Genomic DNA, 18,344 nt, shown 5'->3' with positions numbered 1-18,344 from the left:
GCCGGCCAGCGGCCCACCACTTCTAAACACTCCAGGATTGATGAGGTCTGTGGCGCTAAAACCTTCCTGATGTCATCTGTCTACATGGGGACGGGGGTCTGAAAAGAGAAACCTGTGGGCACACACACACACAGTTTAACTTTTACAACAAACTGTTGAGGCGGTGCTAGTGCTAACTGCGTTCCAGTTCGTTGTGTTTCCACAAAACACACCAGCTAAGCCAGCACCAGCTTCCTGCTGGACCAGAGGAATGAACCGCTTTCGTCAGGTGCCGGGGGCGGGCTCCTGGGGAACAGCAGCCAATCAAAACGTCGTGAGTGGCTGGAGCTTAATAAATCTTCTTCTAAAAGCTGTTTACTCCTGCTTTCCAGCCGGTGTGGATTAAAAAAAATAAAAAATCAGCGGATTAAAACTGTAAACTTTCACAAGCACAGCTGGTTGTTTAAAGCCGTTAGTAAACCACGGTTGGAATGATAGGGCCTCTGTTTCCAGGGATTCTGGGATAAATAATGCTGTGTGGTCAAGTTGACTCCATGTCCTACAGTCAGTTCACAAAAAATGCAGAAGGTAGACAAGCCGATCTGTTTTGGGGGGGGTTGGTGCAGTCTTTTTTGAAAGTAAGTAATGGTACACAGTAAGTTCTGCTGTTGTCCATTTGATTATGAAGTGATATAGTTTTACGACCTTAATCAAACCTGAGGATTCCTACTTGTGTCTAAAACCTGAATGTACATTCCTGTAGCTGAACTTTGTCACATTTTATCACATTACAACCTTAGATAACTGTTTTAGTGTGATTTTATGGGACAGAGTAAGTCACAGTACTGCATAACCTTGAAGTGGAAGGAGTGTGTAGTGAAATGTTGGGTTGGTGTTTAGTAACACAACATTGACTAAACATGTTTATACAGAGTTTTCTGTTTAAAACTCTGTTTTAAACCCTCATTTTCATCTCCCATTGTCTGGCGTGTTTTCTCCGTTTACTAATAAGGATGTTTCCTGGACTCTCTGGGCTAAAGAGAATTTCATATAGGTTTATTGGAGTAAAACCTGTCAGCTTTAACAGCATAAAACAAGTATGATTTTTGTTTAGATGAAGGTTTATTCATACAGCAGGCAAATGCAACCCAAATCTAAATTGTTTTTAATTTTTTTGCCTATATGCGACTCGTATCCAACTTTTTCATGGCAATCTGAATGGCCCAATTCTGACATTTTTAACCCACAACCCTAAAAACTCACATTTTTTCCACTACCATGTGTGACATTAAATCAGATATACGTATATCTGATAGTTTTCAAAACGTGGGCGTTCTGAACAATCATGTTGTTTTCTATCTGACTTTTATGTCATTGACAGGAAACGTGTCATAGTTTTGACAATGGCTGAAAAGTACAATTCTGAAAATTATGAAAGGACTCTGTGTCACTGGAGCGCATCACATCTCAATCCCAGCAGATCTCACTGCACATCTAACCTGACTTCTCTACAGAAGTTGCAGTCGATGCTCTGTTGCTTTTAGTTGTGCTTTCTGTTTTATTGCTTTCTTTGTCAACAATACTCTTGGCTCTCATTGCTCAACAACTGGAAACAGGTACATAGACGGCAGCTTATTTGGTAGTATGAACGACCACCCAAGAAAAATCACGTTTCAGTAAAAAATCATTTTCCTTACCTTTGACAATTAAGCACTACATTTTGTTTGGCTAAAATCATAATAAAATGCTTAAAAGTTTCCACTTTTAGGTCCAGCTTTATTATTTGTGTAGTAGGGGAATTGGTCAAATAAAAGTTTGAATTACACAACAAACTTGCATCCTGACAGCTTTCCTGACACTTCTCAATGATTGCTGAAAATTCAAGTAGGGTGAGATAACTTGGTCATAGAAAGCCTTGATTTGCCACCTTCGTACACACACCTTGACACTTACCACATACTTTGTACTGCACACACTTAGCGAAGTCAGACCTTCCTTTGGTAAACCATCATAATCCCAGAGTGATAACAGTTTTAATAAAAGGCGTGTCTCGTGCAATGGAAAAATCCTTCAGGATACTGCTGTAAAATGTAGACTTGAGGGTTATTAGGTCTTGCAAACATTAATATTTAAGTAGTTGCTATTTGTGTACGTTCACAATTCTGTGTGAGGCCTTTCTAATCTAATCTTCTGATGTGTTAGCTCTCAAGTGTTTCTAATCAAGATCAACACACGCGGCACAATCTCAGTTTTTGTGTCTCTGTGTGTTTGTTGTCGTGAATGCTGATGAGGTAACCGTTAGTAACCTGCCAAACATCAGATTATCGGTGGTGTCTATCGCCATGGTGTGTCCATGTACAATAGCCACACTCATCACAGCTTTAGATGGGATTTGACGCGGTGCCGTCTATCTTGGTTGTCTGAGAGGAGGCCCCAGTCTACACACACCGAAGACAGTTTTTTATTCTTTATTATTTACCATCTCTAACCTTATTCTGACCTTAAAGTATTACTGCTGCAGGAACATGCAAAATTATTTGTATTCCTTTCACATTTTTCACATTTTATGTTGCAACAACAAACTTCGGTGTGTTTTACTAGGATTTTATGTGATAGACCAACACCAAGCGACTTGTGATCAATTTTAAACAAGACTCCTGATGAATTCTTTCAACAGTGGCTTTTCCTCTTGCCAATCTGCTCCCGTCAGCAGATTCTCCCACCCAGGCTTTCATGGGTCTCCAGGTTGTTTCTCTGGTTACTGCTCTCTTGCCTTGTTTGTCAGTTTAGGGGGATAGTCATGACTCTGTGGATTTGAAGTTACCCCATTCTCTTTTCATTTCCAGAACATTGAACATTGCACCATGGGATGTTCAAAGGTTGGGATGATGGTTTAAACCCTGACCCTTAATCCTCAGCTTGTTGGCTGTGTTTCTTGGTCTTCTTGATGTTCGCTTAAACCTCTCAGGTTTCCTCAGGGCCGTCAATTTATGCTGATTGACGGCTTTATACACACAAATAGATATTTTACTAATTAGATAGCCTGATACAACTGGGCCCCTTGTTCTAATCTTTTCTTCATACAGAAGGTCTGCACCCTCAAAGTTTTAAATTTTATCCAATCGCTAACGGTTGAGCTGTTTGACCCCATGAAGCTAACTAGATATTGTTTGCACTGAGGATAATCATCCTCTGCTGAGAAGATAGCAGTGCTGGCTGTTAATGTTAATTCAGTTTTTGGAAACGTGGCCAACACAGACTGAACGACTTCCTTCACTTTTTCCCCCGCCGTTGCTGAAACTGCAGACGGACTGCAAATCTAAAACAGTGCAGAAAATTGTTGTCATCATTCACAACTTCTCCTCTTTGCTGATTGGCCCGGTTGAAATTCTACTGTAGGAATCCACTTCAGTGGGAGAAAGCCCAGACGGAGCACTGAAGGGAGATGAGAATTGAGCGTAAAGGCGTAGCAAGGAGATGGCAAAGTAACTAATTAGGTTACTTCTGAAGGGAATCCTGAGGTTTTATTTAGAGGTAGCAGGGTCTCAGATATTTGCATGCTAAGATAATTTAAATTTATCATTTTCCTTCCACCTAACAATTATATGCCTCTTTGTGGCACATAATAAACTATACTGGGGTCAATCTCCTTTTTATCTGATGGGAAAGGAAAGATTTAGATGTTTTCATCAGCATAAAATTACTGCATATTAACCAGTTGATCTGATTTGTGGAAAATGATGCAGTAAATGTTTTTGTGTCTCTAACAGGATTTTTCCCAGGGAATACCTTCTACAGCACATTCACCTGTACTCTCTGGCTGATCTGCAGCAGGTACACATTTACACACTCAAACACACATGGGAGTTGCAGTCGTGTACAACAGAAATAATGTGCTTTAGTCACTGATTAAAGACACATACGCTGTTTTTCTTACTCTTGTTTATCAAGGTAAACCTTCCTACTAAATGTCTTTTAGCTTTACCAAAGTTATATCACTTAGATAGTTTCATAATATTAAAAGAGAGAATATTCTAGATGCAATGTCATTCTCCAAAATCAGAAATTTACATCGATTGAGATGAACATGCCTATAAACAGTTTGAGAAAGCTAGAATAATAAGCTTGTGACATTTGTAGCCTTCTGATTTCACAACGTTTGAGATAATTGGAGACAAATTTAACTCAAATTATCTGTTTGGTATGTTCATTGATAACCATCGTTTGGATAATTTCACTATTCTATCTTTTTTTTTTTTTGGTCTAACCAAAGATTCAGTTTTAAGAAGGATCTCCACATTTAACAGATGGGTTTCTCTGATACAAACAAAGTAATGCCTTGGCACAATATTTACTATGATGCTAAGTTTCAATTCGCTTAATTTATTTTGGTAACATATGGCCAGTTGAATGGACTCTAGCTTCTTTATGCCCACACCGGGTTTATGTTTCTAATAGCTGAGATACTAGCGTATGTGAAGAGTTTTGGGGACATTGTTTAATGATTCAGAGATGAATCTAAAAAGATATTTATGATATACATGGGGGTTCACTGATAAATCGCAAGGACAATAAATCGACCTCGATTTTCTTAATTTTGGGAGATTTGCAATTAGTCAATATCTTTACTAATAGTCACCCCAATGTTGCAAATCTAGCAACTTTGTCACTATATTTAGCAACTTTTCAGAAAAAAATATGCATATTTATAATTGAAATGGGCAGATCAGGCCTTTTAAAGATTGGTGATCAGCCAAAAAGCTGCAGTCAGTGCACTCCTGTATATAACCAACATCATTGCCCCAATTTTCTACAATAGCAGTGCAATATGTTCTCAATATCATGCAGCTCTGATAAAGCGCTTAGAAAAATGGGATATTCAAGTAACTGTTCATCTTTTATTAACAGCTAATTAACCTTTTGTTGCTATTTTTGATGTGGAAAAAGCACGTCAAAAATAGCAACAACAAAAAAAATGTAGTCCTCATTGATAATTAGCTTGTTGAATTAATTCACATCCAAGTTTCTGAAAACTTGTCTTTCAGCTCTGAAACAGTCAAAACACCTCAAAGGATTATTTGCCTAATGATTGTTTTCCCGGCTGACCGTCCTCTGATTTTGTATCTCCTCGCCTTTGTCTCCAGTTTGTTTTAAACGATGTCATTGTTTTCGGCTTCATATGAAAGACTCACATTTTTGTAGCAAAAAAGAAAACGAACTAAAAGAAAACTCGCCCCGGCCTCCCCGCAGTTCAGCACCGAGCCGTCAAACTGAGTTGGGGGTCTGAGGAAAAGCGAGCAGAAATGACTGAAAAGTCCTTTTGTTTGTCATTATGTTCATTATGTAGTAGCTTGCCCCCGTTTTTTTCTTTTCTTTTTTTTCTTCTCTTCCCCTCTGCTTTCATCCCGCCCTGACTCAGAGATTGGCCTCAGACTCTCACGGGGAAAGAGATTGGACCCCCTCCTCCTCCACTCCCACACTCTGTGTCTCTCTCTGCTTCACTAATTGGTCACATTCAGAATCAACAGGCAGGAAAACAAAGCGTGACATCCCTCCATTCTTCCCAACATCCCCTCAGCCTCACACACACGCTCGCCGCACATGTGCGCTCCCCTGCTAAAGCTTGGCGAGTCGCTCAGAAAACCCCCCAAAGCAGACATTTGCTACTAATTCCAACAAGAGTCTTTGATAGAGTCTGCCCTCTCCTCTTTGCCTCCCCCCCACCACTTCTCTCTCTTTCTCTGTCGGAGATTCTCGAGCACTCTGCCTCTTAATTGGTTTTCCATATTAACAAGCCTGTTTCTTTTGATTCTCCTCCTGAATAAAATGACGCACTTGATCAACGTGGCTTTTTTTGTTCCAGCTCAGAGGTCAGCGAAGGCTGAGCTTCTCCGGCTAAAGCTTGGACCACATTAGTCTTTTCACCTCCTGACAAACAGCCTCCACCCTAAACCCCCACCCCACCCTCCTCAATAAGGACCCAGTTGGTTTTCTAGAATCCATATGTGTTTGTCTAGGGACACTCATCGCAGTTCCTCGGCCGGCTTTAGGGGCGGTTTCTGTGGTTTTGTGCGAAGACTAAAGTAGCAGGAAGAAAATGTTTGTGTGTACGCATGCAGCCTGCTTCCCACAGTGACACCCTGGCATTCCCTGTATGCCTGGCATGCCTCTCCACTCACACTTGACCAGACACACAGAGGCCTCTTAAGTAAACGCTAGGTGTTCTCAGAAAGATTTCCACCTTCTCCTCATGGGATCAGCCGCAGGCGGAGCAAACATAGATGGGAAAAGTATCAGGTGACCTAAACTTTACGGTCATTTGAGATTTCAAAGTTGTCATTTTATTGTCTAAGTAACAGCATCCAGCAAAACGAAGTAGTTTTTTTTATGTTACTGTGAAAAATGATTAAGATAATTAGCTAAATGTTGCAGTGGTGCAGCAGGGGTTGTTCATAAATCACCAATCAGGTCAGTGGCTCAATAATGTTCCAAGAACCTAAACATAGACGGCATAAAGACAGCTTAGCAGTTTTTATCGGTCTTCAAGCATCACCTCTTCAAGACAAAGTCCAATTCTGTCTTGGAGAGAAGCGATTTGTTTCCCATCTTTACTGTGACATATATGATGTACTTTTCAACTCAAAAAACCACTGAGAGTTGGTGAAAATATGACAAAAAGGCAACAGTAGCTTGACTTCATAGGCTGTCCACCTTTAAACTTAGAAATCCTTAAAGCAACTCCTGATTCAAAAACAATATTTAGTCTTCCTAAGTAATAGTCTATCAATATTAACCCACTCTCACTTGGAGACTTCTCCACATCTGTCAATTTTAAGTGTTGCATCACGTTTTAGACTTTGGCTAGGACATTCCAAAGCTTTCAATTTGTTCAGGTGAACCCTGTAGTGTTGCATCATGAATGCTTGGACCCATTGTGACGCTGAAAACGTAAACCTCTGGTCATCTTCTGCTTTTTAGTAAACAAATAAAAACACAAGGTAAAACTGGCTGGCATCTTGAACTGGTGATCATTTAGTTTGACCCTGGCAAAAATTAAAAAAGCAAGCCTCATAATACAGCCACCACTATGGGTCAAGATTGTCTTTTGCATCTATTGGTGTAAATGTTGGCACTTTCACAACACTTTCCCTCAGTTTTTGCACTTTGCTAATATCACATTGTTATATTTCAATTACTCCAGAAAGAGCAGAATAGAAAATATTCAGCTTAATAAGCGCTTTAAAAACTGTGGATCTGCTTATTTATTCTATCTTATTGGTTAAGTTCATTCGAATTAAATGTCATGGATGGCAATATTATATCAGGTTTCTGTTTTAAATAAGAGCCAGAATGTTAATAAAACAATGGTGTGAGGCTGTGAAGACATTGTAGTTTTACTGAAGACCGATTTGAGCAACTCCTGCAATCAACAGAGGGACAGTTTCCACTTTATGCACAACATCATCCATCAAGTTTTGTGTATTTTCCCTTTAATGGAGGAGAGCGCGTTATCCAAACAGAGTTCACCCCGGTTCCTCCCAGCCTCGTTATCCCAGCTGGCTGTCCAGTTTCTCAATGGAGCTTTACTGTGCGTGCGTGTGCAGGGGTGTGTGTGTGTGTGAGCGCGTGTGCGTGGGTGTGTGTGTGTGTGAGGGAACGAGGAGGGCACGCTAACGGCTGTTAAACAGCAGTTTTAGGGGATTAGGAGGTTTTGGAGCACAAAGACTCTGCGTGCAGCAGAGAAAGAGTTTGAACTGGAGGAGGAGGGGCGGAGAGAGAGAAGCTGAAAAGTGGGTGTTTGTTATTGGGGTTTTTTGTGGGAGCTTTTTTTAGAAGGGGAAAAGGTCAAAGATAATCCAGGTGCAGAGATTTTTCCAGATAAAATCAATAATTCGGTTGGTAGTTTAGGTTCTGTCTAAACAGTAATATTAGATGGTATGGACTTTTGCCGTGCTCTGGCAATTACCGAAAATTTGCGCGTATCTTTTCAATAAATTACTTCAAAGCACATGAATTACGCCTCATGTTGCCATTTAATCCCGTTCTGTATCCCTTAGCAAAGCATGTTGTAGCCGTGTACGTAAAGCATTCGTTTATTTTTATTTGTAATTAAGGATTTTCATAAATATTGCTCATATTATCTACGTAAAATATTAAAACCACTTAATTGTATTTAAGTTTTAAAAATCTTTTCAGACTCATTATTGAGACATATAATTTTTTTTAAATCGGCCTCAATGAACAATTTATCTGATTCAACATTATTTTGCTTAGTCAGTAAGCCATTGAATTACAAATGTCAAATTAGTTTTATTTATTATGAAATTGTTTTGCTGACAATTTTGCATGATGATTGTCAGCAAATCACCTAAAATTGAATGATTTTATTGATTACATGTCAGAGTATTGTCATCTGACTTTAGGTCTGACTATGTCCAACGTATTTCTGAAATATAAAAGCAAATGTTTCCTATAATTTTGAGTTCTGTCGTAAGGACAGCTGAAACTTCAAGTTTTAGTGAGCAAAATGTTTTTAAACAAATAAGATTTTCCACTGACTGAAAGCAAAAGTATAATTCAAGGTTTTGGAGCAAACTCTTTTCAAAAATGTGCTTAATTCAGAACTATTTCACTAACGTCCTTCACTTCAAACAACACTAAGTATTATTTACATGCATATAAATAGGTTCATAGCTGATCAGGGTCTTATACGTTGCATTTAGCTTGTCCTTTCCAGCCGAATAGGACTCAAAATTGAGAAAAGGAGCAAGAAAAAAAGCAAGAAATGAAGAGAGGTGGGGCAAAAAGTTAAAATTTAAAGGAAATAAGAATAGAGGAGAGAAAAAATGTAAGAAAGAGAATAAAAAACAACACCTTAGAAGTCTGCAGAAAAAACAGCACTGAGAAACCACAACGATAAACATTTGCACATGGTAATAATTAATACAAGATATACTTGGTAGCAACAGTAGCCCAATATGGAGTGTAACTGTAAACACTTGAGTTCAAACACCTGTGTGTGGGTGTGTGTGATAAAAATAATCTAAGGTTCATCCTCTTAAGGATTTAACCACATTACAGTTTAGTCTTATGTCATCAGAAAGGCCTTTGCACAAGTCTCAGTCACGTCTGCCGATATGTTAGCTCCTGGGATGTCCATTAAATTTCAACATAAATTGTACAAAATAATTTAACTTAATTGTGCATTATTCTCTAGAGACTTTAGACTACATGATACTTCCACTTATTTTTATTCTTTTCCACATATACAGCAGTTGACCTCTGATCATTCTTAAATTCTATGACCTCATACTTTTAAAAAAAGCTCTAATGTGGTAACATAACTTTAATTTCTACCAAAACAAAATGTTAGGGGACGAAACAACCGAACCTACAATGGTATGCAAAGAGACCAAAATGATCAGCTATTTATCTTTAGCCGTCTGAGGCCATGACATGACCTGTAGGTCAGCAGTAACTATAGAAACAGGCTAGCTACATGCTAGCTACAGAATGTTTAGCTTAGCGCCTAGCGTTACATGCTATTTACACTCAGCAGGACTCTACTTGATGCTGCTCTTCTTCACTCCTGACACTTCACAAGGGCAACGCTTTTTAGCTTTGCGTCTCAACTGTAAAAAAAAAAAACCCAGTCACAGGAAGTGGTTAGACTGGATTTGAGCTTAAAGTGGTTGGAATATCTGCCGAAGACATTCACTTTCTACCTTGTGCAGTCCAAAGAGGATGAGTCAATGAGTCAAGCCATGCAGTGCAGACCTCATTATAGCTTGGAAAACTCTAGTTAATATACGTTCCCTAAACTGAAGGCTAATCACAATCAGTGACTTATCTGACTTTTCTGGAATTGTTCCTTAGACAAGAAAAATTGGGTTTACACTGTGCGATTATCTGTTAGCTGAATATTTGGTCTTAATTATCTGTTTGGTCAGTGAGACGGGTTCATTTAGCTCTTTCAGGATCTGCCCACAGCAAATGTCAGGCAGTGTGGCTGTTAATCAGATAAAAGTAATGGCACATTTTGCAGGTATATCATTTAGCAATTTATGCCTTTTTTATATTAGATATGCATTAAAAGATCCAAGTAAAATGTATATATGGTATTTTTGTACAGTTTTCACTTGATTTCTGCTCTGAGTGTGTTGCTTTTTTCAAAACATTTGCCTTTTTTTAATCCAGTTATCGATGAGTCAATTACTAAATTAGTTGACGATTTTTTTCAATAATGTATTTATCACAATTAACCTGATTCATCGTTTCATCCCTAAAATGCTCTTCTTTTATCTTTTTTATATCATTGTTCTTGAAGACAAAGATTCAGCTAGAATCTGCATATGCAAATGAAAGATTTGCAAGATTTGGAGATCAGATATTGGCCACCAAATTCTGATCGCAGGATCTCTAAATGATCTTAAATCACAATGCATGTCCAGTTCTGAAACCTGCAGAAGTCTGAACTCCTCGACTCTGAACTGCAACTGATTTATTGTTGTCTCCAAGGACAACTGCAACTTTTTTATATATTTATATGTTTTTATTAAATTTCACAGTCTGAATTATTGTCCCGGTGTGATACCAACAGCCAGTGGCCCTTTGATGTAGCTAATAAAACGGTCAGTGATTATTTACTGCGGCAGTAACAGCTGATGTATGGGCATTTAAGGAAAATGAAAGCCAATTTTGACCTCAGCCAACTAGTTTTGATAAAAACAAGCTGGTGCCAGCTTCTGGAATTGGATGTTTTAATGAAAAGCACTCAGGCTTTATCCACACAGAGGAAGCTGGATTTGATTTACTAGTTTTCCGTTTGTCAAGTTTTCGCTCTTTCACAGAGTTACTCCCATGCCTCTCCGTCAGACCAGCCACCTTCCTGTTCTTTTCCCCGCCGTTCCCCTTGCCGAGCCAGTCAGCCACCAGAGCTCTGCTGCCTTTCGCTTGACTCTGCCCAGCCCAATAATAGGGGGCCTTAATTACCGAGCCTGTCAGCCTCCATCAGCAGATCCATTCGTCATGTGGACTGGGCAGGACCGGACTGAGCAGGCCTGCTTTACTTTGGATTTGGTTTGGCTCGGTGTGGGTGGAGGGGGACACGCACGTCTCTTTGCCTCCCTCGGGATCGGCCCGATCCGTCTGGCTGCCGTTAGAACTTCATTATCTGGACTCAACTGAGCACGTTCCTACATTTTAAATACGTAACACTTGTGAGTAGGTTTACAGCATTTCTGTTTGGGTGTAAAAGCATTTCCTACCCGTGGAAACAAAGTCAATTCAGCTCTTCTCATGGTGCTTTCCAAGTCAAACCATTCAATGCAAGTACAGAAATATATAATCAAATTAATCCAGTCATACAGAAACATTCAGATACACATGCATGCATTTTAATATGGACCGAATATTTAATAGGGTGTAGAGGTGGGCATTTATCGTATGGTGTGGCTGAACTCACACTGTAACTGTAACTGTGTGTAACTGAATCACACAGTTAAAGTTAAAGTCCCATTAGACTCCACAAGTTTGTTGTTGTAATGCAAGGCCAGAAAGTATGTTTTTCTCCGGGCATCAATCAGAAAACAAACTGTCGTCGAGTAGATAGCATCTAACGGTCGTCATGGAGACTTGGGGAACGCAAGATGAACAGTGAACTTAAGCAAGTATTTTGTTTATTTCTGTCTTTACACGTTGCTCGCACTGTAGATGGGTTAGCGATTTCCTGAGTACACAGAAGTTTACCTCTTTAAAGAAAAACATTACCTTTGTGTCGCATCACAATTATACCCCAGACACATTATTTATTCATTTAAAGTTCCTATACACTTTGACAACTTGAAAAACAAAAGCATAAATACTGAAAAAGTGCTTTATTTGCATTTATTTTACAGAAATGATTGGGTAGGACCAATCAAAACGATACATTTTAATCTTTTTCTACCTGTTATTAAGGCCATATTTATCAGTGTCTTGCTATGAGCTGCATAGGCTCCGTTTGGATTGCTGCCGAAGACCATTTCATTTCAATTTGAAGTGTTGCAGCTCTGTACTTGGCTCTATCTGATCCAGGGGAAACAGGATGAGTACATCTTAGTGTTTCATGTTTCATCTCTGTGCGTGTGTGGTTTCTTCCTCCACTCGCTGCCTCAAGTCCCCCTCTTGTCCTCTCGTCGTCTGAAAAACAGCGTGAAGGAGCTTATAATTGGGAGGTCCAGAGCTCTGCCAGGTGGAACCACTCGTATCTGAATGCAGGCTCTCTCTTCTCTCTCAAGATCTCATGTTTATTATACCTCTGCCACTCTCTCCTACTTCCTCCTTTGTTTTTTCTGCTACTTTTTCCCCCTGTCTCTGTCAGACATGCGCAGGTCTCCATATCCTCATGAACCGGTCTGCTCCGCTAGCCCGGCCGGCATGATGAAGCTTTTGGAAACATGTTGGGTTTTTATGCTCTCTGCTCACTCGTACACAGAAGAAATGCAACAATACAGCTCCTCCTTCCCCCTTCAGCCCACCACCGTCCCGCCCCACCGCCGCTCCTTTTAGGAACTCGCTAAGCGTTAAAAGACGATCTCAAAAAACAAGATGGCCGCCCTGTTACCTGTTGTCCTCTCTTCCTTCTGCTTCCCCTCCTCTTCTTTTTTCTTCTCCATCAAAACCAACTACAGTCTTGGTGTCATTTATCAGTTGTTGTAATTTAAGTTTAATCTGCTTCATTGTGTGTGTCGTACGCCTCTTTAGCACTATTTTTCTGTCACCTTGGTGTTTAATTTCATTTAAACAGTCCCGCCAGAATATTATTTTTGTGACTGTTGCAACCTCAAATTACAGATTCTTTTGTTTTTCTTTAAAGTTGCAAAGTTTGCCATATTTGCCATAATATCGTCATGGCAAAAAAAAAAGAAAAAAAGACAGGACTTTAGTATAGTTAATATTTAAAGTGTTCAAGTACCCTCTTGATATAGCACCCTTTATACAAATAAGACTAGAAAATTAGCGTTTCCATGCAAAAATGAAGTGTGAATGCTGTAGGCTAAGGGTTATTACTGAAAACCGCAGAGCTATTTGTAGTTAACAGAACAATTACTGAAATGTAACAAGCAGAAGCCGGAGAACAAAGTAAAAAACAGTCGTCTTCAAAAACAAAACATTTCTGCTTAAAAAGCTTTAAGTTAAAGCTAAAACTCGAGTTTAGCGGTTTAAAAATCCCACGTTATTAATCTGTTGAATAATTTGAACAGTGAAGAGATTGAGTCTCTCTGGTGCAGTAAAAACACTGTGTAGCTATTTAGTTGACATTTAGCCGACACTTGGCTAATATTGGCTATTTAGCTAGCGTTAGTTGTATAAAGCTCATGTAATCTTGAATGTTGTAAGACGTCATAAAACAGGAAGTTAAATTAGAAGGCAGCTAACGGGATTGGTCAAACTTCAGCTGCTTTTCTGAATGTCACAGAAGAAAGAAATCCAGAAAACGTTCAGGTGATTGGTCAGACTTGCGGAAAAGCTGCGATGACGACCCAAAATTTGCAAATTGGGAATGAGTTTGCATTAACAGGTGTGATCACAATTTCCTGCAGGGACTGTTTAAGGTATTTTCCCTGATTAGTTTGTGAGTTGTGGTAGAGACGTAGTGTTAGTTGGTGACTTTTGATGACATGTAGGTCATCAGAAAACTTTGCTCTCTGGCTGGGCACACAAAGGATGATTTATGGACACCGCAGATCTTTTTTTGGTCTGATGAGTGATACGGTTTGCTTCTTATCTCAATGTTTAGTCTGCCTCATTGCACAACAGCAATCAAAGATTTTTTTCTAAAGAAAGAAGAAGATCACAGCATTGTTCTCCCTGCTGTTGTTCTTCAAAGCATATTCCCCAACCGGGCTTTTTGACTTCAAGCCCAGAGCTGTTGTCATAATGATATAGTGAGCCGATGGACGATTAGAAGGCTTTTAACATTTATCGGCGTTACATATCTCTCACCCCTCTCCTCCATTCCCCCTCTTCCTCCAGGTGATCGACGGGAAACTGGCCCCCTTCCTGTCCAAGGTGATCAAATTCGCCAGCTCCCACGTGTTCGGCTGCAGCCTGTGTCGAGAGAAGGGCTTCATCTGCGAGCTGTGCCAGAACGGACAGGTCATCTACCCCTTTCAGGAGAACGTCACGCGAAGGTACCGCATCCTCACGCCGGCTCCAGAGCCCTCGACTAACCCGGAGAGGTCGTGTTCAATCACGGTTTAGACTTGATATAAGAGGTGTTGATAGATCCCACATAAACAGTTTCATTGTTACTGCGAGCTAAAATAAGAACTGACTTGATTTCACTGATTATTTATCATCATAAACCTCCTATTTCACTGTTTTATACTGAAAAAAACAAACAGGACTTTTTCCTCTGGCCGTTAAAATGTGATAATCAGCGTGGACGTGTCGCTCCTAAGCTTTCGCTCTGCGTTTTGTTCATAACACCGGCTGAGTCAGAGGGAGAAGGGATTTTCCTCGACACAGTCCAGAGCCTCGTCTTCATCACCGAGAGTCAAGAGAGAGACAGATAAGACCTGAACAGGAGCAATTCCTGAAAGACGCTGAGCCGTGGCATGGCACACACACGCGCACACACACCCCTTCACACCCAGCTGTTGAGCTGAGTGTTAAAGTGTGAACTGATAACAGCTGGGTCTGCTGGCCAGTAAGACCGGACAGCGGAGAACGGGGCAACAACTAGACCCAGGTGGTCTAACTTCATCTATTTACTTTAGTTGTGTTTAAATAGGAAGCCATATTTGTAGTTTTGACCGCGCCGTAAGATCACGTCCAAAAAAGATTGCCACGAAACCTAAATAGAAACCTTGGAGTCATTCATACTGATATTCATTTTGTAAAAAAAAAATTTGCAGAAATGGCATAAAAGTTTTTAACTTAAATTGATTTGATTAGACAGTGGAACTGATCAACATTACTACAATTCATAGCAGTGCAAGTATGCAGGAATTAGCACAATATTAAGATTTCAGTCTTTTTCCTAAGACTGGGAAGCACAAAATGGAGTGTATGGGCATGGATGTACAGATGTATATATTTAGACATATGTAAATGCAAAATTAATTAGCCTTTGTTTATTTATTTTTTGATTTAATTATGAGGGTACAACTGAAAATATGGTATGAATTTATGGGGCAGAAGTTCATAAGTTTCTTGCATCTTCCTACTCCTTTTCAAACTTCCATCCATCCATCCATCTTCCTCCGCTTATCCGAGGTCGGGTCGCGGGGGTAGCAGCTTCAGAAGGGAGGCCCAGACTTCCCTCTCCCCGGCCACTTCTTCCAGCTCTTCCGGGGGAATCCCGAGGCGTTCCCAGGCCAGCCGAGAGACATAGTCTCTCCAGCGTGTCCTGGGTCTTCCCCGGGGCCTCCTCCCGGTGGGACGTGCCCGGAACACCTCACCAGGGAGGCGTCCAGGAGGCATCCTGACCAGATGCCCAAGCCACCTCAACTGGCTCCTCTCGATGTGAAGGAGCAGCGGCTCTACTCTGAGTCCCTCCCGGATGACTGAGCTTCTCACCCTATCTCTAAGGGAGAGCCCAGCCACCCTACGGAGAAAACCCATTTCGGCCGCTTGTATCCGCGATCTCGTTCTTTCGGTCATGACCCAAAGCTCATGACCATAGATGAGGGTGGGAACGTAGATCGACCGGTAAATCGAGAGCTTCGTTTTTTGGCTCAGCTCTCTCTTCACCACGACGGACCGGTACAGCGCCCGCTTGACAGCAGACGCTGCGCCAATCCGCCTGTCGATCTCCCGCTCCCTTCTTCCCTCATTCGTGAACAAGATCCCGAGATACTTAAACTCCTCCACTTGGGGCAGGACACCCCCCCTGACCCGGAGAAGGCACTCTACCCTTTTCCGGCTCAAGACCATGGCCTCGGATTTGGAGGCACTGATCCCCATCCCGGCCGCTTCACACTCGGCTGCGAACCGCTCCAGCGAGAGCTGCAGATCACGATCTGATGAAGCCAAAAGGACCACATCGTCTGCAAAAAGCAGAGATGAGATCCTAAGGCCACCAAATCGGATCCCCTCAACACCTTGGCTGCACCTAGAAATTCTGTCCATAAAAGTGATGAACAGAATCGGTGACAAAGGGCAGCCCTGGCGGAGTCCAACTCTCACCGGAAACGAGCCCGACTTACTGCCGGCAATGCGGACCAGACTCTGACACCGGTCATACAGGGACCTGACAGCCCGTATCAAAGGGCCCGGTACCCCATACTCCCGGAGAACCCCCCACAGGGCTCCCCGAGGGACACGGTCGAACGCCTTCTCCAAGTCCACAAAACACATGTAGACTGGTTGGGCGAACTCCCATGCACCCTCCAGGACCCTGCCGAGGGTGTAGAGCTGGTCCAGTGTTCCACGACCAGGACGAAAACCACACTGCTCTTCCTGAATCCGAGGTTCGACTATCCGACGGACCCTCCTCTCCAGGACCCCTGAATAGACCTTGCCAGGGAGGCTTAAGAGTGTGACCCCTCTATAATTGGAGCACACCCTCCGGTCCCCCTTTTTGAACAGGGGGACCACCACCCCAGTCTGCCAATCCAGGGGAACTGCCCCCGATGTCCATGCGATATTGCAGAGTCGCGTCAACCAACACAACCCTACAACATCCAGAGCCTTAAGGAACTCCGGGCGGATCTCATCCACCCCCGGGGCCTTGCCACCGAGGAGCTTTTTAACCACCTCGGCAACCTCGCCCCCAGAGATTGGAGAGCCCAACCCAGAGTCCCCAGGCTCCGCTTCCTCAGTGGAAGGCATGTTGGTGGGATTGAGGAGGTCTTCGAAGTACTCTGCCCACCGACCCACAACGTCCCGAGTAGAGGTCAGCAGCACACCATCCCCACTATAAACAGTGTTTGTGCTGCACCGCTTCCCCCCCCTGAGACGCCGGATGGCGGACCAGAATCGCCTCGAAGCCGTGCGGAAGTCTTTCTCCATGGCCTCTCCAAACTCCTCCCACGCCCGAGTTTTTGCCTCAGCAACCGCCCGAGCCGCATGCCGCTTCGCCCGCCGGTACCCATCAGCTGCTTCCGGAGTCCCACAGGCCAAAAAGGCCCGATAGGACTCCTTCTTCAGCCTGACGGCATCCCTCACCGAAGGTGTCCACCAACGGGTTCGAGGGTTGCCGCCGCGACAGGCACCGACAACCTTGCGGCCACAGCTCCGATCGGCCGCCTCGACAATGGAGGCACGGAACACAGTCCACTCAGACTCCATGTTCCCCACCTCCCCCGGGACGTGTTCGAAGTTTTGCCGGAGATGGGAGTTAAAGCTCCGTCTCACAGGGGATTCCGCCAGACGTTCCCAGCAGACCTTCACAACACGTTTGGGCCTGCCAGGTCTGACCGGCTTTCGCCCCCACCACCGGAGCCAACTCACCACCAGGTAGTGGTCAGTGGACAGCTCCGCACCTCTCTTCACCCGAGTGTCCAAGACATACGGCCGCAGATCCGATGAAACGATGACAAAGTCGATCATCGAACTGCGGCCTAGGGTGTCCTGGTGCCAAGTGCACATATGGACACCCTTATGCTTGAACATGGTGTTCGTTATGGACAATCCATGGCGAGCACAGAAGTCCAGCAACAGAACACCGCTTGAGTTCAGGTCGGGCGGGCCGTTCCTCCCAACCACGCCCCTCCAGGTCTCACTGTCGTTGCCCACGTGAGCGTTGAAGTCCCCCAGCAGAACAAGGGAGTCCCCAGGAGGAGCACTCTCCAGTACCCCCTCTAAGGACTCCAAAAAGGGTGGGTAATCTGAACTGTCGTTCGGCCCGTAAGCACAAACGACAGTCAGAACCCGTCCCCCCACCCGTAGGCGGAGGGATGCTACCCTCTCGTTCACCGGGGTGAACCCCAACGTACAGGCGCCGAGATGGGGAGCAACAAGTATGCCCACTCCTGCCCGACGTCTCTCTCCCTGGGCAACTCCAGAGTGGAAGTATGTCCAGCCCCTCTCAAGGAGACTGGTTCCAGAACCAGAGCCATGCGTCGAGGTGAGACCGACTATTTCTAGCCGGAACCTCTCGACCTCACGCACTAGCTCCGGCTCCTTCCCCACCAGAGAGGTGACATTCCACGTCCCAAGAGCCAGTTTCTGCAACCGAGGATCGGACCGCCAGGGTCCCCTCCCTTGGCCGCCACCCATCACACAGTGCACCCGACCCCTTTGGGGTCGGGGGGCCCATGGGAGGGGGGGCCCATGTTTCCTCTTCGGGCTGAGCCCGGCCGGGCTCCATGGGTAAAAGCCCGGCCACCAGACGCTCGCCATCGTGCCCCCCCTCCAGGCCTGGCTCCAGAGTGGGG

General features: G+C 43.3%; 1 protein-coding gene across 6 annotated transcripts in view; it reads left to right on the top strand.

The window, feature by feature from the left end:
- The window catches only part of plekhm3 (pleckstrin homology domain containing, family M, member 3), a 48,558-nt gene that overhangs the window by 24,766 nt on the left and 5,448 nt on the right, over positions 1-18,344 (top strand). For all 6 annotated transcript variants that reach the window (XR_003596219.1, XM_028023130.1, XM_028023127.1 and 3 more), the window contains 2 exons: positions 3,750-3,813; positions 13,996-14,153. Coding sequence is in view for 5 of the 6 variants with exons in the window: in XM_028023130.1 (XP_027878931.1) it covers positions 3,750-3,813; positions 13,996-14,153 (222 nt within the window). In the remaining variant the exon portion in view is untranslated. The remainder of the gene's footprint in view (positions 1-3,749; positions 3,814-13,995; positions 14,154-18,344) is intronic.

This window comes from Xiphophorus couchianus, chromosome 7 (genome assembly GCF_001444195.1).
Source record: "Xiphophorus couchianus chromosome 7, X_couchianus-1.0, whole genome shotgun sequence".
Classification (NCBI taxonomy): Eukaryota; Metazoa; Chordata; class Actinopteri; order Cyprinodontiformes; family Poeciliidae; genus Xiphophorus; species Xiphophorus couchianus.
The sequence above is the reverse complement of the archived record's forward strand: the minus strand, read 5'-3'. Positions and strand labels throughout refer to the sequence as shown.